At 35.1% G+C, this 25,077-nt stretch overlaps 1 protein-coding gene across 4 annotated transcripts in view; it reads left to right on the forward strand.

Annotated features, from left to right (window-relative positions):
* GLS (glutaminase) overlaps positions 1 to 25,077 on the forward strand; it is a 68,322-nt gene that overhangs the window by 13,821 nt on the left and 29,424 nt on the right. For 3 of the 4 annotated variants that reach the window (XM_032693625.1, XM_032693623.1, XM_032693624.1), the window contains exons 3-10: positions 24 to 145; positions 6,106 to 6,235; positions 6,951 to 7,030; positions 8,631 to 8,794; positions 15,571 to 15,629; positions 23,169 to 23,201; positions 23,460 to 23,518; positions 24,624 to 24,690. In XM_032693625.1, coding sequence (XP_032549516.1) covers positions 24 to 145; positions 6,106 to 6,235; positions 6,951 to 7,030; positions 8,631 to 8,794; positions 15,571 to 15,629; positions 23,169 to 23,201; positions 23,460 to 23,518; positions 24,624 to 24,690 — 714 coding nt within the window. Of the gene's footprint in view, positions 1 to 23; positions 146 to 6,105; positions 6,236 to 6,950; positions 7,031 to 8,630; positions 8,795 to 15,570; positions 15,630 to 21,613; positions 21,664 to 23,168; positions 23,202 to 23,459; positions 23,519 to 24,623; positions 24,691 to 25,077 lie in introns of those variants that run through there. The other variant, XM_032693626.1, reaches the window with a different exon arrangement.

Consider the following 25,077-nt stretch of genomic DNA (forward strand, 5'->3'; position numbering starts at 1 on the left):
TAATTATTGTTTTATTGTAATAGGCACTCAAATCTACAGGATTACGTACGTCTGACCCTCGATTGAAAGAGTGCATGGATATGTTAAGACTGACTCTTCAGACAACTTCAGATGGTGTTATGCTGGACAAAGACCTTTTTAAAAAGTAAGTTTTCTGTCAATAATGTAACTGTATGATTCTGAATGAGTGTTGTCTATGCGTTACTGACTGCTGTCTTGAGAGGCATAAGGTATATAAATCAATGTGTAATTAGAAATGGAGTCCAACATACACGCCTGATGCTGTTTTCACACGAGTTTTTTCTCAGGTTTCACGTAGCAGACAGGCTGTGTGATCTCCACAAGAGTTTAATGTGTCAGTGTTTGCACATGTGTCTGACCCCATACTGCAGCTCTCAGTTAGATGCCAAATAAAGTAATTGATGCAGCATGGACTGTTTAGTATGATTACTTAAAACTGCTTTCTCAGTTTTTAATCTGAAGTTCAGGATGCTGCTTCTGTGTGGCGAGATGTTTGGAGTATGTATATAGTTAATGCTAAAAGTGAGTATATGAAAAACAGAGGGAAGTGAAATTTCTATAAGATGGAGAGATGAGAGTGGTTAGGGCTGCAGACACTCCTTTGGTCTGTTTTGCAAAAGATTTGTGTGCCATATTTTAGTGATGCTGTAATTTATTTTTTTTTAAGCAAAGTCTGTGGTCAGATGAACAGTGTAAGCACTATTCAGGTCGTCTTCTATTGATTCCAAGCACACTCCTTTGCTCCTCTACTTAAAGCTTTTGTGTGCCAAAAGATTGGAATTTTAGAGGCTCTTAAATCTCAAAATGAAATTTTCAGACTATTTTTCAGTCTGTATTTTTATTCCATTTGCATGGTAAATCATAAAATATCTGACACTTTTTTCATCAAGAGTATTCTTTTGTAAAATTGGTACATTTTTGTTGATCTGTAGCATTTTTTTGAATTTGTGAACTAATGTTGTTTAGTGCTTTCTTCTCACAATTTAAAAATATGTATGTGTTTAAAAAGGTGTATTTACATATATCATTTTGTATATTTTATAGACATACAAGTATATAAGATACATAATAGAGCATAAGCATATACTATATATTTTAATATATGTTAAATGTGTATTATATTTACGTAGTTTATATAAATATAAAGTATATGTGTTATATATATATTAAAACATATATAACATTTTTTGAAATATATTGATAAAAAATGAATGTCAGTGTGTGTGACTAAATAACAAACCAGTGAACTCCTTCATCAGGTATGGAATATTTCCTTAAGGTACAACATGGACTAACTTCACTTCTGTATTAGGTTCAAGACCAGGTCTTTGCTGGTTACTTATCAGCTTAGTAAATTGTTAGATTCAGAAACCTTCCTGGGTGTATAGATGGATTGGAAAGGAAATACTTCTGCTAGAATGCATGACATGCATTCTAGAGGGCTTGTTTGTCATAGTAAACTATGAATTATGTTTTAGGCAAGGGCTCTACATTTGAAAAAGGACAAGTGATTGCTGATTGGCAGGATTAACTCATGTTCTGTGTCACATCTCTGGGATTTGATCCTCTGTGTTAGGACAGTAGTTACTTTAATAATTTGTAGAAAGCTTACACAGTTGTTTGTGTAGGAAGAGTTTTGAACATAAAGACAATACAGAGAATGGAGAGGTGAATCTTATTTCACATAGCAGGTTTTCCTTTGCAGCAGCAGAAGGTTCCTTTGCCACCTTTTCTGTAAATGATAAAAACCCAGACATCAGTTATCTGTTCCTCCTAGGCACACTGCATTTCCTGTGAAAAGGCTTGTACAGGTTCCCTGTATTCTTTCTTCTACAAGTGTCTAAGGTGTGAAATATAATAATTTATCTCCTTGGCTGTACTTACCTCAGGACTTTGAAGCATCAGTTCCCTAAACATAAAAGTCAGTGGTGTAATTCTCCTCTTAAATGTGAATCCGAAGCTGCTAGATCAAATAAAGTGTCAAGGTTAAATGATGTGGAGCAGTGGTAGCATAAGCTTGCCTAAATCAATCAAGTCCAGTAGAAATTACCTGTAAAATATGTTAGTTCACACATCTGTAGTGTCTGCTTCTCTATACCTTTGTAGTGGTTCTAAATATTGGGCTCCAATTTTACTAAAATTGCATTCTTTTGAAGTTTTTCGGCTTTACAGTACTCTCCACTTATAGTAAAAATTTGGAAAACAATCTCCATGTTACAGGCAGAACAGCTTGAGGTTTTAATCTTCGATCTCCAGAATTTCTTGAAGACTTCTGGGCTGCACATTTCGGAGAGAGGGCTCGATAAATTTCTTGAATTTATAAATTGATGAAATTTCTTGAATTTCATGTTGCATCTGTGTAACATGAAACATAACATGTGGTCTTTGTAGCATGAGTGACACCTCACTGAGAACAGCCTGTTACTGAAAGCAGTGCAGTGTGCTAGTTAGCTTGCTATGTGAATTTTTTAATTTTCTTTTTTGTTTGTTTTTGTGGTACCTTAGCTGTGGTACTGCTTAATATAGTAGTAGTCATACTGTCTACTGTTAGATGGAACTTAGGCACCTTAATAAATATGGAGGATTGTATGTGCTAGTATTCCTCATAAAGCATCCTCATTTTGACATATCCTGGTTTTTTAGATCTGTTTCTGTGACACTGTAGCTAATTTGTAGAAAAAATTCCAATACTATTTGTAAGAAATCCTCCAACTACTTTTAGCTTTTCCTTTAAGTCATAGCATGTTCCTAACAGAAAAATGTATGACTTGCAGAGAGTGCTGTTTCTTAACTAACAATATTTTGGTCAATGGAGGGGAAGGAAAGGCACAAGGCAATCAAAATTCAGTTAATTTGAAGGTGGTGTACACTTGAACAAGATGGTAGCCACTGAGTAACAGATATAACTCTGAACTTTAAACTCTATTCTTTTTCAGAATAGCTTACTTGGCTCTGTAGGGTTAGCCTTTGTCACAAGGTGCTGTCTGTCCCGCTTTATTGACCCAGAACTGAGGTCTTGGCAGGCACATCTCCTCTGGTGTGTGGGTCAGAAGCAACAAGCTGGGTGTGTTATGTTCTGAGCACAAACCTGACAATTCGTTGCTGGATCTCAAACAGGATTTTCTATTTGCTGCTGAGCAGCTGTGCTGCTCTCCCAATATAGGTAGCAAATCCTGATAAAAACTTTAATTTTAGATAACCTTAACCCAGCTATTAATAAATGCTTTCACCCTATTTGAGCAATTAAATTTGAGCAATCTTATCACAGAAGATATAGAGGACTTCCACTATATTAGAATGTTAATATCTGATTTGTCAGCATAGTATCATTATTTTTTTAAAATGTTTAAATATGCTGAACACTTCTACAGACCTAATATTGCTAGTTGGACATGGAGTTTCACATGCCTTTCTGTAATGCTTATACTTTTTAAACAGGAAAAAAGGTGTCCATCTGTATAGACAGCAGAAGAGTTCTTTGGAATTGGTAGTTCAGACTGCATTTTTAGCAGGTCTGGCCTCCATTGTGTAGGGAAACAGTAATCAACAGTCTGAGCCAGAACTCGAAAAATAATGGATAAATGTAACAAGTTGTATGATGAAAGAAACAAAGTGATCCTAACTTTATGATAGAGACCAAAGATGCTGTTTCCAAAAACCCCTGAACCGTAGGAGGTAGGAACTCCTGTACTGCAAAGTAGGAGCTTTTAGTGTACCTATTTAGAACACCTCTAAAACCATGTGGGAGATAAGAGCCAAGTTGTTCATAAAATTTGACTGTGGAAAGATTTCTATTTATCAATATATTCATTTACTTGAATTCCTCCCTGTGATCTTTCCTGCTGCTCCGCTTTTTCTGAGGCCAGTCATCTTCAAAGGGTTACCTGGAACATAAAGCAGTTGGACACTCTGGTGGGGAGGAGACAGCAGTTGCAGAATTTTAGAGGCTGTCGTGGCTCATGTCCTCTGTTGCCTGAAAATATTATGCCCTGTTAAAGGGAGCATACTAAGACCTCTGTTATTTTGTCCATGCAGTAATTGCTCTGAATACCCCTCTAGATTACTCAAGCCCCTGTATTTAATTTAGTCTGTAATTCATGTGATTTGCCTGGGTTAAGGAGTAGCAGGATAAATACGTGGACAGAGTCCTGGAACAACTGGTTAAAATAGGTAATGTCCTTAACCAGCATAGCCATTTCTGCAGTGAGTTTCAATCTGTAGATTAAAATGATTGAACTACTGCAGTGAACATCATAGACTTGCTGTAAGTTGTAAGTGTATAAATGCCCTTCCTTTTTCAGAAGCATAATACAATCTTAGAGGACTGTATGTCAGTGCACACTGCCTTGTTGTTTTCCACACTTTGCATTGAGTTGTTCTAATAGGTTTAGGTGAACCTCAGATATTACTTTTTTTCTTTCTTATAAGAGTGCATAATGTTGTCCAGGTGGTAACAGACAATGTAGAAGTGCATCTGAACTTTAAATCTAGAGCATATTATGTTGTTACTCCTTCTGCACACTTAGCTGCCATCAGCATTCTTAATTACTTTGGAAAAGGGATTTTGCACCTGCAACTGTAATTAAAGGTTGCTGGGAGCAAAAACAAACAGGATTTTTTGCAGATTGCAACAAAACTAACTCAGTTGCAATTTTAACATAAACTAACAAAGCAGCATATTACAGACAGCAGTTTTTAAGGTGACAGTATGTACAACAGAAACTTCTCTAACATTTCTCTTTTGCTTTTGGAGAGTAGTGCCTACCAGCATTTGAAATGGCTGTCAGTTGAATTTGGGATAAAGTCGTCTAAGTACAAAGGAGTTAAAACCAAAGGTTTAAAAAAAGAGGGGGAATTCAAAGGGAGGGTAATTCTGTCTCTTCACTGGTCTTTATGCACATTCATTTTGAACTGATCATAACTTTCAATAATAGTATTATTGGGATATCTGTTCCAAGTGAAAGTATTTCCCTTAAAAATTTTTCCCTAATTTTTTACTTTTCTGAATAAGTCTTCATTGGAAGGATATGTTTTCCTTTGTAGCATGTTCCTAGATGTTCTTAACTTCCAGTTTTCGTGCACTAATAGTATGTTTCTGCTTTCCTCAACACTGCCAGAAAGCATGGTGTGAAGGTGTTAACTGTTTATTTGGTGTTAAACCTCCCTTTCTCTTCTTTGCACTGGGATAGGGCTGTTAATATCCTTTATCAGGTCATATTTCAACTGACTGATAATGGCTCCCAATTCCCACCCCTGCTCCTGCTCACCCCCCTCACCCAAGGACACACCACTTTCAGCATGTCTCAGCCTGTTTTCATCCTTCCCTTCTTCTGTTTGTCCTAGATAAGTCCTTTCCCTTTTACTTTATCATTTTTTTAGATGTCCCAGATGGGCTCATGTTCAGAGGGTGTGGACAGACGTAGTGTAACTGTGTCCTGGGTTAAAAGGCAAAAGGCAGCAAAGATTCCTTAACTGCTGGTAGTTCAAAGCAAGATACTTGCAGAACTGCTCCCTGTTAACTTTTGCTTACTTTAGGAGATGTTATCGAGTCTCTGCACAGGGTTTTGTTCTTATTAAAGTGGAATCACATTCCAGTTTCGTTTCTTGGCACTGTTTTCACTCAGTTCATGGTGAAACAATGAAGTTAAGAAACCAACGCTGAACCTCACAGGCTTGATCTAACTCTGAAATTAGCACTTCTTTGGACAAGGGCTGAGTTAGATAACCTTCACTTGGCTTGATCCTAAGAAATGGGTGGCTTAGATCCCTTTTGCAAGCTGAGGTGCTACTTGAAGGCAGATAGATAGGCTGTACCTTGCAGTACAGCCTTACAGTTGAAACTTCAAAAGAGAGCTTTAATTAGAAAGGAGTAAAAGTGAATGCAATGAATTTATTGTAAATAATTTAAAAATATGCAACTTAAAGCAGCAGATTTGAAAATTCTTTCTAATACGGACGTGTTCTTGTAGGCATGTAACTTCAAGGGACTGAGGGTTCTTATTTAAATAACATGTAATTGCTACCTAAGTAGGCTTTTGACAGTACATTGTCAAAATATTAATAAACTTTTTTAACTTTTTGCAGGTGTGTACAAAGTAATATTGTGTTGCTTACTCAAGCTTTCAGGAGGAAGTTTGTCATTCCGGATTTTATGTCGTTTACTTCCCATATTGATGAGCTATATGAAAGTGCTAAAAAACAGTCTGGAGGAAAGGTAACTTATAAATTCAGCTTCAAACTTCTATAGATTCCTTGATATTAAGCAAATACATTATTTTTTTAAGTAAGACAGATTTTTCTTAACATTTTTAGAAAAATGTTAAACTGGTAACTTGATAAAAGTTTTGGGAGTTCAGTTATGTCTACAACTTGTAAACTGGGTCAGAAATACAGCTCACAACTTCAACCAGTCTTGTAGAGTTTTGCTGTTAGAATATGAGAATATTATTGTTCCTTATTTTACATGAACTCTAAAACTGCTGTATAATTTGTGAGACTATACTTTGTAGAAGAGTTATGCAACTCTACACAACTGACTGGATTGTGTGACAGAAGTAATTGTCAACATAGTACCTTTGTTAGTAAATAAAATATTCTAGTGCTTATTTTCAGTAAATTAGTTGAAAAATCCAAGACTGTTACAAGCAAAAATTGTATATGATTTGAAAATCCTGAACGTGCTGTAATACAGAGCACAAATACCTTTCAGAATGTGCTGAAATTTTTACTTTGAAGAAATGTTTTATTTGATAATGATCTTGTGAATATAATAATTTGTAATGAAGTTTTAGATATGCCAGGTGATTATTAGTGGGATACACAAGGCACAACTGAGTTATCCTTCCCATTGACATTTATTTTAATTAACATATAGTTAAATATTTTGGATGTTGTAATTACATCTCTGTCTTTATTTCACACTGTGATAGGTTGCTGATTATATTCCACAACTGGCCAAGTTCAGCCCTGATTTGTGGGGTGTGTCCCTTTGCACCGTCGATGGACAGAGGTATATTGTAATGTCTAGATTTTATTGCTGGAATATTTGAAGGACAGGACAGAGACAATACTTCTGTAGTATTAATATGTATTAATTTGGAAATCAAAGCTTTGTCTGATAGTACTTCTGCATCAAGCTGTATTACTTTTTGTGCAGGTTGTGATGTTCTTAAGATAGTTCCTTCTCTGCATTTTAATGTTTTTACTGTAGCATTATTATATAATCTGTATGTGTCACCAAAAAAATGCAGATTCATGCTCTTGAAAAGAAAAAGATGTGAAAACTGGACAGAACTAAATATGATTTTGCTTTTCAGGTTTATTAAGCTTTCTCCTGTAAAGAGGGTGTGTCACTCTTAGATATAGTCAGTGATCTTACTTCTATTGTTTTCTTTATTAGTAATTCGGTGTAGCAGAGACAGTTAGGAGCCTAGATCTGAGTATCTCACACTATCTAGCTGAGAAGTAATGTGAGCTCTGTGTCCACCTTTGTGACTAGACAATCAGATGCTCATCAACTCATCAGGTGTCCCTGCTGGGCTGCAGGTTGTGTGGTGGTACTGCACTGCATATTCTGAGAACTGTAATTTTTAGGTGTTCAGTTTGTGAATGGGGCATTCCTGAGAGAGCATCATTTTAATGTGATCTGTTATGATCTGTATGTTTGTTTCTAATTAGCCATATGCTCTGTAATCTCTAGGGGAGGAGCTGTAGTATTTTTTTCATCTCCCTGTTTAAGTGTCTGAGTTATAATCTATTCGTAGTAAAACAACTTTAAAAATAAAAATGTTCATCCTTTTGAATATTTTAAATTGGCATTTTGCTTTTTTTTGGATGTTATATCATGTACCAAATGAAAGTTTTTATAATGTTTATTTTTGTTATGTTTAATGTTGCATAATGTTAGCTTTTATAATGTGAGTTCTCTGAAGCCTTCTCGCATTTTCTGCAAAGAAAAGAATCGAATAAACTTCTGATTTTGCCGTTAGACAAGTGATTGCTTGAAGCCTTTTGCTCTAGATGTGGCATATGCTGCTTGTATGAGTCATGCTTTGGTGCAGTCTGACAGATGATGAAAGTAAACTTTCCCAAAGATAGCATTTAGTAATTGTTATAAAATACCTATGCCACTATCGAAGGGGATGTAATTACAACTATTTAATTATTGTCCCCAAATTCCAAAACCAAATTGTATCTCATCTTTGTTTAGATGACATAAATATGTATAGTGACTATATTCAGGTCAGCTGTACCCTGTTGAGTATTTAGTTTGCAGTTGCATAGGGGAAGTGTGGTACTAGAGGTGTGAGGTGATTTTTTTGCCCTGGTACAGACCTGTTTCTGAATTTGCTTATTTTTTTTAATTACGTCTGCAATAATCATTAGCAACTGACTTTGTTATGCTTGGCTTATAGAGTCAGTTGTTAAAATCTTTAAATCTCTTTGTTATGTTCTTTAAAATGGTACTTAATAATAACATGATTTGGGGTTTTGGGGTGTTTTTGTTAATAGTCCTCGTATGTTGAACAGTAGATGTAGCATATAATACCCTACTGCCACAGCTGACAAACAGGAAATTTCAAGCTTCTTTATCTATATTTTTTTCCCAGGCATTCTGTTGGTGATACCAAAGTTCCGTTTTGTCTTCAGTCCTGCGTAAAGCCTTTGAAATATGCCATTGCTGTTAATGATCTTGGCACAGAGTATGTGCACAGATATGTTGGGAAAGAGCCTAGTGGACTAAGATTCAACAAGTTGTTCCTGAATGAAGATGGTAAGAGATATATAACACATAATAATGCAAATACTGAATTTTAGAAAATTATAAAACAAGCTACGCAGTTTTTTCAGTCTCTTCATTTTACTGTATCCTCTTAAATCTTATTACTAGACAGTGTCTCAAAATATTTTGCCATCAGCAAGGTAGACTTAGTCTTTGTCAGTCCTTTTGCCTAATTTAAAATGCTAGTAAAAGATGCTTTATTGCTTCTGTTCTCTTTACTAGCCCTTGAGTTGTAGGAAAACCCAAAGGATTTTGATAATGCAGGTATTTGAAATCTGTATTTATTTGGTTGAGTTGGTAGCATGTGTTCCTTAGTCATACCTTCTGTAAAATGGTGGTGAAAGAAGCAAAGATGTTAAAATGATTTTAAGAAACATGTATATCACTTCCCTTCTTGGCCTTCTGAGAAGCAGGTGCTGGTGCCAAAGGCCAGCGCTGACTAGTTTCCAGAAGGCAAAATTGAACACATCTTCCCACAGGTTATTCTAAATGGAATTTGGCTACTGATTCAAAACAATGTTTTTATTTTATTTTTTTTCCCCTGTGGCAGGAGTGTTTTAGCAAGAATTTCTCCTACAGTACTTCATCTAGATTATTTATTATTAATATTGTCTTAATTCTCAAGTATGGATATGTTATTTTAAAAGAAAACATTATGGCAAAAATCTGAGAAGGATGACTCATGTAGCCTTAGAGGAAATACTGGATGTTATCTCTGAAACACAAATGTTTCTTCTAGCAGATCTGTCTCAGTAAGAGAACAGACAATGTTTCTGTTGCCATGGTATTGCAATTAATATTTAATTAACAGCATAGGGCTTGGATGATATTTTTGTCTAGGGCTGTATTGAATTCTGACTCAAATATCTATATTATTACTATATTAATGATACACTATTATATTGAATATATTTACACATATATGCAAGTAATTTTTATATAAAATTTATTTATTTATAGATTAAACCCATCTCTACATACTTAAAATATATCTTGACAATTTATTTCTTCGTTTTTATTGTGCTAGTAAATGGTGATGAAATACCAGCATGTGACTATATTGCCAGGAGGAAATTAAGCATTTTGTCAAAGCTTTGCTGCTTTGTTTTTGCTTTTCTTGTTTTTCCAAATACACTGTTGTAACAGTGTGAAGAAGACTTGTCTTTCATATCCTACAAAAGGTTTACTATAAAAAAAAGTTTTGATGGTGCTGAAAATTGCCCATTTAGTCCTTTTGACTGATATAGATATTCTGGGGTTTTTCTCTTTTTAATAAAATCACAGAAAGTACAATAAATATTTTCTTCTTTTTAGTTCTACTTTCGAAATTGAACTTATGGGAGAAGATGAATTGATGGGCTGTGGTGTTTTACATTACTGTTATTCTTTAAGAGTGTTTGTAAGACTGTTATACGTCAGAGAATTTGGATTATTGAAAGTTTGACCAATGAATATGAAATTAATAGAGAAGATTAATTCACATGATAGAAAATTGAATTTTTAAGTATGTTTCTCTGTGGCTGGTAGACACAAGCAAGAAGTATTAGAACTGACCTGAATGACCTCTTACCCTGTCCTTGAGTGAAAGACTGCAATGGAAGGTAGAAGTCTAATAAATAGGAATATTTCAGTTATAGGGAAAAGGGAGGCTGAGTTTCTGCAATTGACGGATGAGGAGGGAAGAAGGGATTACACTTTTCTTGTAGATTTAAAGTGATGTATGAAGTTTGGATATGCAGAGTATTTGTCAGTTTGAACATGCATAAAGACTTTGAAGACCGGATTTGAAAGTTGAAAAAAAAAAAAAAAGTATAGATATTTAATCTATTTGTTTTCTTATTATTCAGATATAGTTGAATTTCGTGTTGGTAATCAAGGTACACAGGTATTTGAAGACTGGTTAGACATGCCTCTGAAGCTATTATTTTCATATTTACTACACTGAAGATTCCTAAAACAGATTGTTCTTCCTTTTCGTTGTTTAATCAAGAGTTAACTTAGAAAGAATGGAGAATATTATAAGACAATTGTACATTACAGCTAAAAATGCCAACCTATAACAAAAAACTATTATTATATTTTGAGTATGATCTGTGCTGTGCAATGGAAATTTGGAAACTTCTGCAGCCTTGTGAATATTCAGTTTTAAAACTTGTTTTATCAAAGGGAATATATGGCCCCTCCAGCAATTCAGATTTCTGGAGGAGTAAAGTAATTTTTGTTAATTTAAAAAAGATTATTCTAGTTGATTGAAGTAGATCAGAAATTTTACATAGTAAAATATGTCTGAAACAGGCATTATTAGGAATAATTTTCCTGTCTATAGTCACTGAGCAGTTTACAGGTTTTTTTCATGCCTGTTAAGTTCATGATGCAACTTGACAATACCTGTGTATATATGAACAGTTAATATCCCTTATCCATACATAAAACCTTGTCTTCGTGATAATTATTTGCAGAATTAGTCCAATAATATGATTATTTGTGGATATAAATAATAAAAGTTGCATTCTCATTAAATGAGGGATTGCCCGGAAATTGTTTATTTTGCTAAAGGGTTTTCTTCACCAAAAATGGAATGCGTTCTCTAAGTTTTTTATTGGAGAAATACATTTTCATGTCATTTCAAGAGCTTTCATGATGAGCTGTTCTGTGTATTAAAATGCCATATGGTGTAAGTGTGGCAACCTCTGCTTACTGTGCTCAAAGACTGCAGACCAGTTGTACAAAAAAGGCCTAAGGCCAATGATGGACTGAAAAGGTCAGAAGAACTGGCAGAGAAGTGTTGTAATTTGAGTTCATTAGGGAAGAGGTCTAGTTTGCATATGTCATAATTGCCTGGCAGGTTGCCAGAGCAATTGTGCTAATTGTCAGGCAGTTTTGACTATTAAATAAATACATATTTTTCACCATTTAATAGTGCTGTTTAGTGGAGAAGTTTCTTAGGTAACTAAATAAATTATATTTTCTTCTATCTGTTAAAGATACTGCAGTTCTCTGTGTAAAAGTCTGTTCTATACAAGTATCTCCTTCTTATGGGAAAAACAGCACCTTATTGGTGAGGAATATATTTACTCTTCAGAGGCTGTTAGGTGGATTGTTTATGCAAGAGACATGTTGAATCAGGGCTTGACTTAATTAGGCCATCCCAGTTAAAGATGAAGAGTTATTATGACTTGTGCTTTTCATTAAGGATGGAGACATGAATTTACTCTGAAGTATAATGAGATGATAGAGCAATATAAGTAACTTGCAGAGAAGCTGTGTAAAAGATGTCTTTTTTTTTTTCAGTCTGAGCAGATCGTTGCCTTTGTTATTTGATAAGAGAGTTCGTGTGTGTGATTGGTTTTAGTAAAGTGTGTCAGTTAGCTTTTCAGAGTCGGATTACCTCGTTCTAAAGGTTAAGGGAAGAATTTGTTCACCTCTTTGGCAAACTTGCAACTACAGTATCAGTCTTCATGCTTTGTTGTTGTACAATGTGGAATCCCCTTGCTGATGGCACCCGCTGTGAGGTACATCAGTAGTTGCTGCTGCTTTAGAAATAGACCAGTGTATGACTTTCCTTAACAATTAATGTAGTGTCAGAACCTATGTATCCTCAAGAGGTGAAAAATTACCTTAAAGAATAGAAGTGTTATTGATGGGAGTGGAAGACATATCTTCTTTGAAATTAGCAGGAATCTTTCAAAATGTAAGATTTTATTTAGGCATCCTAGTCCTTAGAGAAGGCCAATATACCTTAAGTTTGTGGAGAGGTTCTTCACTGTAAAATAGAATATTGCAGTTGGAAGGGACCTAGAACAATTCCCTATTAAGGCCATTGTCCAAATGCCTCTTAGACAATGACAGGCTGGGGCATCAATCACCTCTCTAGGAAGCCTGTAGCTGTTTTGGCAAGATATGTTTTCTGTCAATTACAGGTATCTGTATAGCTCTGGAAAGCATTTGGGTGGTATTATTTGGTGCTATGCAGATAATAGTGAAAACTGCTTTCCTGGGACCTGGATACCCTGATACCTGGATACCAGGCTTTATTCTGCTTAGAAGAGGCAGCAGTGGGTTAGTGGAAGGTGTCCTTTTCAGCTCTGTGATGTGCTGGTGCTGTGCAGTGGTAGGAAAGACCCTCAAAGAACAGCTTTTGTTAGTGTGTTTCAGCAGCACGTTCAGGAAAGTCCGTGTTTTATCAGAAGGTTCTTGCCTTTCTTCATGTGTGGGCAGCACATGGAGATGTGTTAGTTGTAAAGTGACCAGGACAAATACGTGTAGCTTGAGATGTCAAGCAGTGACAGACAGGAATCTTCAAAGTAGAGGAGAATGTAACCCAAGAATGCCTTGTGACATTGAAGGTAAGCGGTGACATCTTCAAAGAAATGAGATGCAACAGAGTTTCTGAAGGTGTATTTTGTATGTGGACATGCCACATTGATAAGCTTTTGAGTTGCTGAATGCTAAATAAACATTACACATCCTTTTTATTCAAATATACAGATAGTGCGGATTTTGGTGGTTTGTTTTTTTTCTTTTTACTGTGCAGCAGATAGAAGCCATACAGATGTGCAGAAGAATCAAGAGCAAAAGATCTCTAAAAATGCTTTTAGAATGGGCTGGGTGTGGTGAAGTCATTAGTGTGTTTATGAACTGGAGTGATACCTTGATGAGGGGAAGCTGTAAAGAAGAGAAGCATTGCTAGAGCAAGAAATGAGGGTCACAGCGTGTTCTGATCATGCATGAGCCAGTGCTGTGTTGGACTGCATCCAGAGCTGGGATCCCCAGTTCAAGGAGAATGTTGAAATGCTGGGGAGGGCTCCAGTGGAGAGCTGCCAGTGCTGTGCAGTCCAGGGCTCATGTAACTCCCAAGGAGCCAGTTGGAAGGGGAAGTTTAAGGCCTCCCTTGGAAGCCTCTTAAAACTCTTGAGGAGCAATTGCAAAGAGGGAGACTTCTGTAACTCATCTTAGTAGGGGCAGCTGCTGTAACAAGGACCAGTGGCCCCACGCTGTAACTTGGGAAGTGCAGGTTGGATATTAGGGTAAACTTGTCCTCTGGAATGAACAGGATTGCTGGAGAGGTAGAGGATTTGCCACCTTTGTTGGTTTTCAAGACTCAGATAAAGGTATGACTGACCTGATGTAACCTTGGCAGTAGCCTTGCACTGAGTGGGAGGGTGGAGGAGATGAGCTCCAGATGTCCCTTCTGACCAGCAGTTTGTGATGCTGTGAGTGGTCATTTTAATTTGTAATGTCTTCTACTAGTGTTCAGGTTTCTAGTCCTTAAGGAGCTATGGAAGTGCTACATCTTTCTTACTGAGAGTCTGGTTTTAAGTCAAAAAGTCAAATACATTTGACCCTAGTTAGTAGCTTGTATTAGTACAGTAGAATAGAACAGGATGTTTGGTGTAGGTGGATCTTAAGTACAATCAAATTAAATTGTACTCACAATTTGTGAGTGTTTTATGGAGATAAGGAATGTCACTAACAACTTTAAAAATAGTATCTAGACAATAAATTTGTGTTTTAGGGGAGCTTCACTTTTTCTGACAGAAGGTATTAGTCTCATATTTTCACTAATAGAATAACTAGATTTATTTGTAAGTTCCTTTTAATACTGACTTTCTGAAAAATACTAAAGGGAACTTGATGATTAGTTTTTGAAGGTTATCTGATAGTCATAGGTGGCTAAGGGCCATTGACCATGAGCAGCATAATGTTCCTGGGCAAATGTGTGTGTGTGTGTGTGTATGCTGTGAATATCAAACTAATCTTCAAAAAACCAATCATCTGAAGTTCCTTTTAATGTACATGCGTGTATATCATACATAAAAATATGGAACACTTTTTGTGCGGTTTTTAAATTAGTGTTTTTATTCAAATTTGGAGATAAAGTTAACAGCAAAAAAAGAATTCAAACCTCTCATGATATTAATGTATTGAGAATTGGTTGAGGTTTTCAAACACCAGAACGCTCAAAAGTCAACATTCTAGATAAAAGGCACAGCAGAAATGTCAGTTAAAAAAGGAAAAGGTGACTGTAGGAGGTAGATGTTATATTTGGGAAAAGTAAGACAGTTGATAAGGTATGTTTTTTTTGGAAAAAGATGAAAAAGAAGGTGATTCATTCACATGTGCAGCCAAGAATGACTTGGGAATACCAAGATACTGTTAATATGGAGGTCAGTGATAAAAAGGAACACTTAAATATAGCAGGTATATGCAAGTCAGCCATGAAGTAAGTGAAGTTCTAGTGAGGATGAGTAAATTGTTTTTTGCATTTCAGAAGCTGCCAGCAGAACCCCCTGATTCTTAAAAACAATCATGTACAGCAATAAGGAAATTCGAAAACTGTATTTTGTTTGTTTTTTAAAGGACCTGTTTTTGAACACTTTTAAAATCACTGAGATTTGGTAACTTGGGAGAAAAATTGGAAAGTCTTGTAGGGGTTGTTCCACTCGTTGCATCCGTAGAACACTGGAAAGGGTTCATAATTCTCAAGAAAAGAAATTATACCAAATGGAATAACTTACTGGTTGGTGAAGTAGCATAAGGCTTACTGTGCTCTCAGCTGTAAAATACTTTGCTCAGAATTACAAAAAATTGTGTGTAGTGTTGGATTACAGGATTTTTAAAAAATTTAGGATTATATAAAACTGTTCTATAATAATAGCTTTAAGTCATACGTGAATGTAGAATAATTTTTCACTTAAACACTTGACTGGTTTTGTTTGACAAACATGTCTTTGAATATATTTATAATTAAAAACTTTACTTCACAGACAGGCCTCATAACCCTATGGTGAATGCTGGAGCAATTGTGATCACATCTTTGATCAAGGTAAAAAGTTAATTTTTAGTTTCTCTTGGAGTATTTTAACAGAATGTAGAGAAAGTATCTTGTACAGATTATGAACTGTTTGCAGTTTTTGTCTGCAGTGTCTGATGGAAGTTTACTCATTGGCAGGTAGACGAGCTCTGGTATTTTGGAAATAGTAGCCCAAACAAATGCAGTGTTAGACTAGTAGTTTTTAAAATGTAACAGTGCAGCTGAAAGAGTCTCTTTTTCCTTAGTGGTAATGTTTTGGTTTTCTTCTTTAGCTGCACAACTTGTGATAGTCTCTTGAGAGTGTTGGCTCATACTTGTTGAATGCTGTGGAAGCATATTCCTCAGGAATATATTTTATAGCACTCAGAAATATCTTCTGGAATGTCTAATGCTCTCATGTAGCGTAAAGTTATGAGAGTATTTCTTGCTGTGCAGAAGAAATGGAAGATGCTGTACAGGAGCAGTGTTGCTGTATCTGAATGTCAGTCTTAATATTGAATTTGTGTGCTGTTAACATACTGTGCAACTAAATTATGTTTACCTTCTATGTTACGTGGTTGCTGTTGCGATGTAAATGTACTTTCTTAAAATAAGAGTGTTTGGAATCAGTTACTCATATTTTGCTGAGTAAATCATGACTGAATAATGACTTAACATCTTCAGTCCATGATCTTGAGACTTTTGGAATGCTGCATTTTTTTTTTCGATAGAATAGCTGTATTTATGCCTTGAAATTGTTAATGGTATAAATTTCATATAATGCTAATGTTTACCAGATACTTTACTTATATTTTCTGCCTTTTTTGGTAGTCACAGATAAAAAAATATTTCTTTTTCTATGGGTACCTGCATAGAGTTGTGGGGAACATGTCAGTCCCCTGGAGTTTTTAAATAATAAACTTAATACTGTTACTTCAGAGGTCGAAAAATCTTGTTTACAACCTTTTTCTTATTACGTTTCAAAGCCCATTAGTTACAGTGTATTTCCTACCTCCTATTTCCAAATTGTTGGTTTTAAAATTACTTAGATCATGATTTTCTGTTATTTTATATTTAAAGAAGGTGTAAGAACTCCTGCTTAAAGACATTTATCTTTAATAGCTGTAGGAGAAAGAAAATGGCCTTAAGTATGACAGGTAAATTTATTCACATTTAATATTTTTTGAAGGTTGACTGAGCATTGAAATTCACTTGGATAACAGTGAATTTTAAAATATGACTTAACACATTTGTCTGAAGTGTCAAAATGTTAGTCCAACTACAACATGCCCTACTGATCATAAGGCAAAACACAAGCATGTGCCTCTTGTGGAAGGCACGTAGTTCTTGATAAATGGTGTACTCCTGAATATATAACACGGGTTTGTTTATTGCATGCCATTGTGATATTTGTTAGAAGGTTGGGGGATTGGTTTTGCTGTATTTTTTTTAATCTTTTTTTTCTGTAATGTTCTTATTAAGAGTGTTGCATTGCACTAACATTTTTGCATGTAGTAGCTGCACGTCTAGTGGACGCATATTTTACTTATCACACTCCATTATTCGTTTTTAGTGTGATTAAAATGCAGATTATTTTATGTACTGCTTTCACTAAGATACCATTTATCATTTGAATAACTAACCAAGCTAAACATATTCTGAAGAAAATTACGTGGAGGGTCACAGGTACAAAACTACTTAACAGTTGTATTTTTTGTGAAGTAACTTCTTTATAATCTACAAGTTAACAGTATTCCTACTAACCGGTGATTTAAGTAACTCACCTTTTTATTTGATCTAATACCAAATGTTTTTCTGAAAAAGGTGGCTTCATTAACTCATGTTTTGCCCTCAATTCCTCTATGTTCATTCTCTTTATTTAAGGTGCAACTTATATGTCTTGAAGACTGTGTATGGCTCTTAGAGTCCAAGAAAATTAAGAGATGAAACATGATTGAATTCACCGTGTATGACAGGCTCATCTAATGTTAGCATGTTGATAGCTATGGAGAGATTGTTGCTGTTATTTGATGGTTAAGAATGCTTTTATCTCCTTTGAGATTCATTATTTTATCTGTTTCTGAGAAATTGATCTTAGAAGTCTTTCAAAATTCACATTGTACTGACAGTACATTGTTTTATTGAATTTAGCAGCTGTGGGTTTACCATGATCTTGCACACAGCTGTCCTAAGAGTCTGACACAGATTATGATTACTTATGGATAAGAGGTGATGCTTGGAGTAATCTCTCTGTCAGAATATGTTAACATGTAATATGTTAACATTTTAGGGGAAAAAAGGGCTCTTAGCATCACATACCCAGTTCTGACTACCATAAGAGTTTGGTATATGCACCTTGGAACAGAGTATGGACCTAAATTGTGAGGTTACATTTAGTCCTTGCTATTTATAATAATAAATAATTTAAGGGTATATGCATGTTAAGTTGTACATTTGTTTGAGTTACTTAGGCATGACTGTATCATGTTTCTGCCAGCTTAGATGTTTGGGGCTATGATGTATTTATGTTCTGGTGCCTTAACTCATGGCACCAAATGTTCTTATTATACTTGCATTATACTCCGCAGACTGTTCTAGCAGTTTAAAGCATGGATCTACAATAAAAATGCATTAGCAAAAGGACATCCTGTGGGTCACTTTTAATGAAATGAAATTTAAAAAACCCCTAAGGACCTTTTTCCCTTGTTGATAGTCGTACAGCCATTTGCCTTTATTACTAGTTATATAAATGACATAGTTCCAACAATTTTCAAATAGTTGTTATCAAAAGAAAATTGTAATGGCAATTACAGGAGTTTGTGGAAGAGTGATATTTGATAAAATGGTAAATTCTTCCACGTCTCCAAGGAAATACAGGTGCTCAAAAGAAGATGATTCAGCTCCTGTACAAATTTAGTACAGATTCAGTGCAGCTTTTTGCGCGTCACATTGACTGGGAAAATCCTTTGTTGCCTGTAGTATGGATAGATTTTACTGCTTTGATCTGTTATTTTTTCTTAAATCTTAGACTCAGTTTGTCAAGCTTGTCAACCCCAGGCATGGTGTAGCTGTGTCCAGTGGTTGTGTCAGTGATTGCCACTTCCACGTTACCTTTACTGACTGGCACGTTAGAAGTGTGGGTGAGAGGAAGAGGAAGGGTTCAGAGGGAAATATGTGGAAGAAGGCAGATGGCTGTGGAAGGAATCTCCAGAGGACAAGGGAGTAATCTTAAGTCATTTTTATTGTATGTTTTAACGTTCCATCTGTAGATAAAAGTTTTCCTAATCTAACAGCAAAGATTCAGGCACATAAAGCATCTATAAATCCTCAAGTGCTGACAGCCACACGTAGGACCCTACACAGACAGTGTAGACATTTGAATGCTCCGTGAAGGGAAGTATTCTGTGGTCTTGAATTAAGGTGGGAAGCATTTAGACGTGTTGGGGGTAGGACAGCGATATTCATAGTCCTTGCAAAAATTTGGTGTATGAGAAAATGAAAATACTGGTGTTGCTGACCCTAAAAAACCCCTTAATTCAATGGGAACTTCTTTTTTTTTGTATAAAACATAGAGGTGTATGCAATACACTTTAAGAACTTTCTACATATCCTAATAAGTCATAAAACAAATGAGTCAAGGAGTGGTCAGAAAAAGCCTGTCTAGCTGTGCTGAGCATCCGTTTGCTGTCAGGATTCAATTATTAGGAAACCTATGCAGTTGGTCTAATACTTGAGGGGTGGGAAAAGGCATGGTTTATTGGGTTTATTATAGTTACAATAAATAGTACTGATTTTAGCTTAATTGCTCTGTGCTACCACTCCAGTTATTCTTATTGATAGACTGATGTGTGAATGTATGTACATACCACTTTTAAAACATGTGTTGGCGTTGTGATCTTCTCTGCCAGATACTTGTCTATATTTTGGTGATGTATCCTCTCTTCCTGGGTTATTAATTTTCTTGGAGTAACTTATTTTGGATAGAACATACGTCCACGTTATTCTGCACTTGCTTTTTATTATAACTCAAGTGTACTGGGTGTTATTTAATGTAGGCTGTGCGATAGACATTGTGAATTACATGTATTCAGTGGTCACATGTGCCCATAAGTGAAGGACACAAAAATAATTTTTATATGTATTTGAAATAGTAATAGTATTGGTCTTAGTGGGTCAAATGCTGTCTGTGACAGTGTACTCTCAAGTATTTCAGAGCTGAAAATGGTGCACTAAACAGTCAAGGCACCAGAACAGAACCACATTAACAAATGAAATTTTAAAAGTGCGTTTAAGTACAGAAAGCTGAAATAAAGACATTGATAATTGAATGAAAAGTGCACAAATATAAAACAGTTTTCTTGCCCTCCGACATAGTATTATGATTTTCTGTTTCTAGATGTTTTCGTCACAGTATAGTGTTAGATTATAAATTTGGTTTTAAAGATTCCAGAAATTAATTTTTAAATGATTTTGTGTTATTAGAAGATTCTAAACTTTTCACGATCAAGATGTTTCTATTAATTTTGCTTAGATTCAAAATTGAAAAATTACTTAAAAGAGACACATAGTAAGAGCTTATGTGGCCTAATCATGTAAACACTGAATATTGATCAATGAAAAGTGGCTAATATTAACTACTTTTCTAATAAAAATTGCATAATTTTGTTATTGCAAGCTCTGATAAGTATCTGTGGGTCTCTTTCCTACGTAGGCATGCAGCCTTTGCAGCTGTTTATATTTTCCTAGTAAAAATACAAATAATACAGTGCAAGTAGCTTGGGGTTTTTTAGGAAAAAAAGGGAAGATCACTAAAACCTGACACAGTCAAAAAATTCAAATTTATGATCGACAGCCATAGTGTTCATTGCTATTTGAAGTGTTTACAAAATTGTACTGAGCTGTCTTCTGCAAGTTTGAATTTTCTGCCTATCAAACTACTTCAATCTTAACATTCTAAATTTAATTTTGTATTCATTTAGAAATGTTTTTTTCATATGTATATACACACGAGCATGTATAAGTAAGTGTGTATATGAACATATGTTCCAGTAAATGTACAGAGTGTTTGTGCAGTTAGTGCATGGAATGTTTTCATTGATGTTTTGGACAGGTGAATTGCATCTGAACTTAAAAAATGCTTTTTAAGAAATATTGTCACAGTGCCCCCAACCTCAGAGGTTTATGGAATCAAGCAAAAACATAAGAAGCACTTGTGGGAAGGGCAGAAGTTTTCTTGTCTCTCATGTTTGTTTAAATTATTCTGGAAAAGCTGCTCAGTATTCTGAATGTTAGGATTTTATATTTGCACTTGAATTTTAATTATAGAATGTGTGTTGCCACTGTGTCTCTTCAGCTTTTTAGGAGACTGCTGAAAGAGGGAAACTAATATGTTGGGTTTTCAGTCATGGTGTGTATGGAAGCAGAGTTTTCTATTTCAGTTACATGTTGTAGTAAATCTACTGAGGTCATGATCATGTGATTGCTTTGGCAAATAGTTCAGGTGTATGAGCAGTCTGATTTCAGTAACAATGCTTTTGTGTCTGATATAAAATACCTATACAAGTGTGTGGAACATCAAGGACTAAGAACGCATCGCCTGAGTTAATATACTGAAGATTTTCTTCCCAAACTGTGACTTTAGTTGTAAACTTGAAAAGGAACCTTTTTTATAAAGAGTTCATGTGGAAAAAGTTTGCATTGAGTCTTTTTGCCCACCAATTTTGTGTGCTGCTGGTAAAGCTAGGTTTTTGTTGAGGGGAATTTTTTTCAACTGGGCAAAACAAAAAAGTGAAGTATTATGCATTTATATTTTTTCAGAAAGCATGATCCCTTTCTCCCTCTTCCTTTTTTTTTAACAAAAGAACTTGTTTCAATTTATTATACATGTCTAACCATACAATTATCAATGCAGCATCCCATAACTAATGCTGACCCACTTTCCCAGAAAAAGATGTTCATTGTGCATTTGAAAGGTTGAAAAGGTTTTTGTGGTTTAAATGTTGTTACATATTTTACAGCATTAGGATCTATGGAATATTTTGACAACTGCAACAGTTCAATGAAGTTGGTAATTTCTTCTTTTAATTATTTTTCATTGAACAGATTTGGAGTTAAATTTTTAAGACTTGTGTTCTGGTATATTAAACAGGAACATTTTGATGAAATGTATCATGATTTTTTTTTTATCTTATTGCAAATTAGCTAGAGATTATTGCCTTTTAAGAATAAGGTTATTAGCCTCTTAGCATAAGGTAACCCCTGGCGCATAACTCTGACAAAACAGTGTGGTGTTCCTTTCACTAGTGATTGTACGGGTATGGCTGCACATCCTCTGGTAGATGAGCTGATGCATGGGCTTCAGAGATTATCTGCAACACCTTAATTCCACACACAGAGTGGGAAATAAGACTGGCTTTATGCATTTCATTAAGTAAAATAACTGGTTGATACGAAGCTCCCGTTTTTCCACTGCCTCCTCCGTCCCCACACTAAACGCAGTGCAAGTAGTGTCTTGAATTGTTTGAGATTTGTTAGAGTTTTGTTATTCTAAATAGAGTATCTTTAATACTAAAATTATGTATTAAAACGTCTTCTCCAGATACGTTGTTTCCACTTGTGTATGTGATGCCACTATTTTTTAAACTTCCTCAAAAAATTCTACTTGGCTACTTAAAAAAATTAAGAAGTGCCCCCAACAGACCTTGCACTATTTTTTACCTCCCACTCCTCTTTCAGTCTCTTCCTATAGAAATTTCTGAAAGGTCACCCATCAGAGCCCTCTAAAGAATTAATACATCTTTAACTGGCAGCTGCTAAATTGGAGGATGTTCTTAATAAATGGGAGGGCAGAAAAAAGCCCCAAAGTAACACCCCTTATCCTCCCTGAAAAAACAAACCAACAAACCTTCTCTATTAAGTTGGATTTAGATTTTCCTGTACATTGTTAGCACAATGATATGCCCTATGTTGTGAGATTCTGTTTTTCCAGCTGTTAAACAGTTTTTGATAGGTAGGACATTAATCAGATATTTTTTATTAAATGCAATTATTTTCTTAGTAAGGGATAACACCTTCTTTTAAGTCTTTAGTCTAAATTCTAAGTATGGGCACTAGCCATGGAAATATTTTAACTTCAGTAGCCTGAACCTCCCTATGCTCAGCTCTGTTGGTAGTATGAGAATACCTTTGGATTACTAACCTGTAAAAAGTTAGTATTTTTACTGTAATTAGCTTGACTGTAATTACTTTTGTATTTTTTGCTTTAGCTACTGCATTTGCTTATGCTAAGCACATAAAATTGAATAGAGAGCACTTAAAGTAAAGCATACCTTTCTCAGTTTAAATTAATTTCCAGCATACAGGTATTTGATAAGACTCTTATAGGATTATTTAAATGATAATTAAAGATTTACTTACCTAACACTTTAATTTTTTCATTAATATATGAAATGATTGTTATTTGTAATTAGCTTCATACCTTAGTTATATGCATTAAAATCCTAATACTGTTAAGTGAACTAACTTCTTTCTTATGTTAACAATTTTTGTAAATTATTTTTTCTTTTCTTGCAGCAAGGAGCAAATAATGCAGAAAAATTTGACTACGTAAGTCAATGTTACAACATTCCTTTTTTAATTAAATTCAGTGATAAAAGTTTAAAGATGGTGAGGGAATTGCAAGTGACATATTAGTAATATATGTTTTGTCTTTGTAGCTGCACTTGGTTGTTTAAACATTTAGTGATTTGGATTGCATCTGTAAAATCGTGTTACAAGATTTTGGGGTAAGGCTGGGTTGAAAGTTCATAACTTTTTACTGTGTAAAAATGTTAGCATGCTTTTCCCCCTCTTTGTCTCTAACAGGTGATGCAGTTCATGAATAAAATGGCTGGTAATGAGTATGTTGGATTCAGTAATGCTACGTAAGTATTTTTTATTTACTTAATGAAGTTGGGTGGAAAGTGCTTTAACTGATAATTGGTATAAATTCAATTATTTACATTGAATCAGCATTTCATCCTTAATATCAGAGGGTCTCCTTGGCTTAAAATTTACAACTAAAGTTGTGCATGTCTCTGACATCAGTGTGGCTAAATTTCACCTAAAATTTTTGGTTACCTCTTTGAACTGTCATTATTCTGTCTTAGTGCTCTGTTGGTGCTATGGCAGTGAGAGCTGTAAGTGCAACTCTTCTCTTCCTGGCATTCGTATTAAAAATTAAACTCTGCATGTTGATAGCTGCATATCAAATGTTTTAGAAAGCGTAGTTCATACAACTGGCACTCATTCTGATTTTTTATTTTGCTTATTTAAATGCTTTTCTCAAACCAACAGTTCCCTTATAAAATCAGTGTATAGCATTCCAGAAATCTTGAGAGCTTTTTGAGGCAGCACAGGGAAAATCGTGAAGATTCCACATAGTAGAGTTGCTTCCATGTCAGCTGGCATGCAGGTGCAGAGAGACAGAATGAGATAACTAGTGTTTTTCCTGAGCTTTGTTCCTGTAAAAGGTGTGTACCATGGAAGGAACCAGGCAGGAGAGAATTACTTGTCCTTGTATCGTACGTATTCCTCCTTTAGGTTACATCCTTGCCTTAATCATCATGATAAATAGTGCAGCCCTCAGTCTGATCATTGTCTGAGCTGCCCCTTGATCCCCAGATTCCTCTGGTTTGGTCAGAGTTCTCAGGGAATGACCCTCTCACTTTATCTCAGTGTGGGATGTTTCAATCCACTATGGGCTGTCTGGAAAGGCTTCCAAGAGTAGGATCTTACCCTTCTTTGCCTTATCTCCAAGTCTTATCTCCTTTATGTATGTGTAGGTCACCACTACTGTGTGTATTTGGATGTCAAGGCTAATTCACTCCATCTGGGTGAACTGGGATGAGCTATGGAACTTCTGTCCCATTAGTAGAATATTTGTGTTCAGACATAAATGACATTATGCATAACTCAAGTTTGACATGTTACCTTGTGTTTATTTGGTTTGTTTTTTTTTTTTGTTTTTGTTTTTTTTTTCACTTTTAGGTTCCAATCTGAAAGAGAGAGTGGAGATAGAAACTTTGCAATTGGCTATTACTTGAAAGAAAAAAAGGTTGATATCTCTTTTAAATGTGTTTTGAAGACTCTGTGGTGGGGTTTCTTCATAGTCTGTGAAGATTTTTAATTTATTTGATGTACAGTATGGCACGAATTAATACTGTATTTGTTTTCTCACTGTTATTCAAAATGCTGACATTTAGAGTGTGATTCTTATGTCATTTTAATAGAATACCTCTAAACCTTTTTTTTATCATAACCATGTTAATTTGTTTGTTGTAAAATGGATAATCTGTGCAGATGACTTTATAAAACTCCTAGTTGCATTTTTCAGTTTACTGATTTAAAGATGTTAAAAGCTGTACTGAAAAATATTTTAATACCTAGCTTATTGATTTCACTGCACTTATTTAAAATGTGATTTGATTAAATATTTCTACTT

The sequence above is a fragment of the Chiroxiphia lanceolata genome, chromosome 7 (assembly GCF_009829145.1).
Source record: "Chiroxiphia lanceolata isolate bChiLan1 chromosome 7, bChiLan1.pri, whole genome shotgun sequence".
Lineage (NCBI taxonomy): Eukaryota > Metazoa > Chordata > Aves > Passeriformes > Pipridae > Chiroxiphia > Chiroxiphia lanceolata.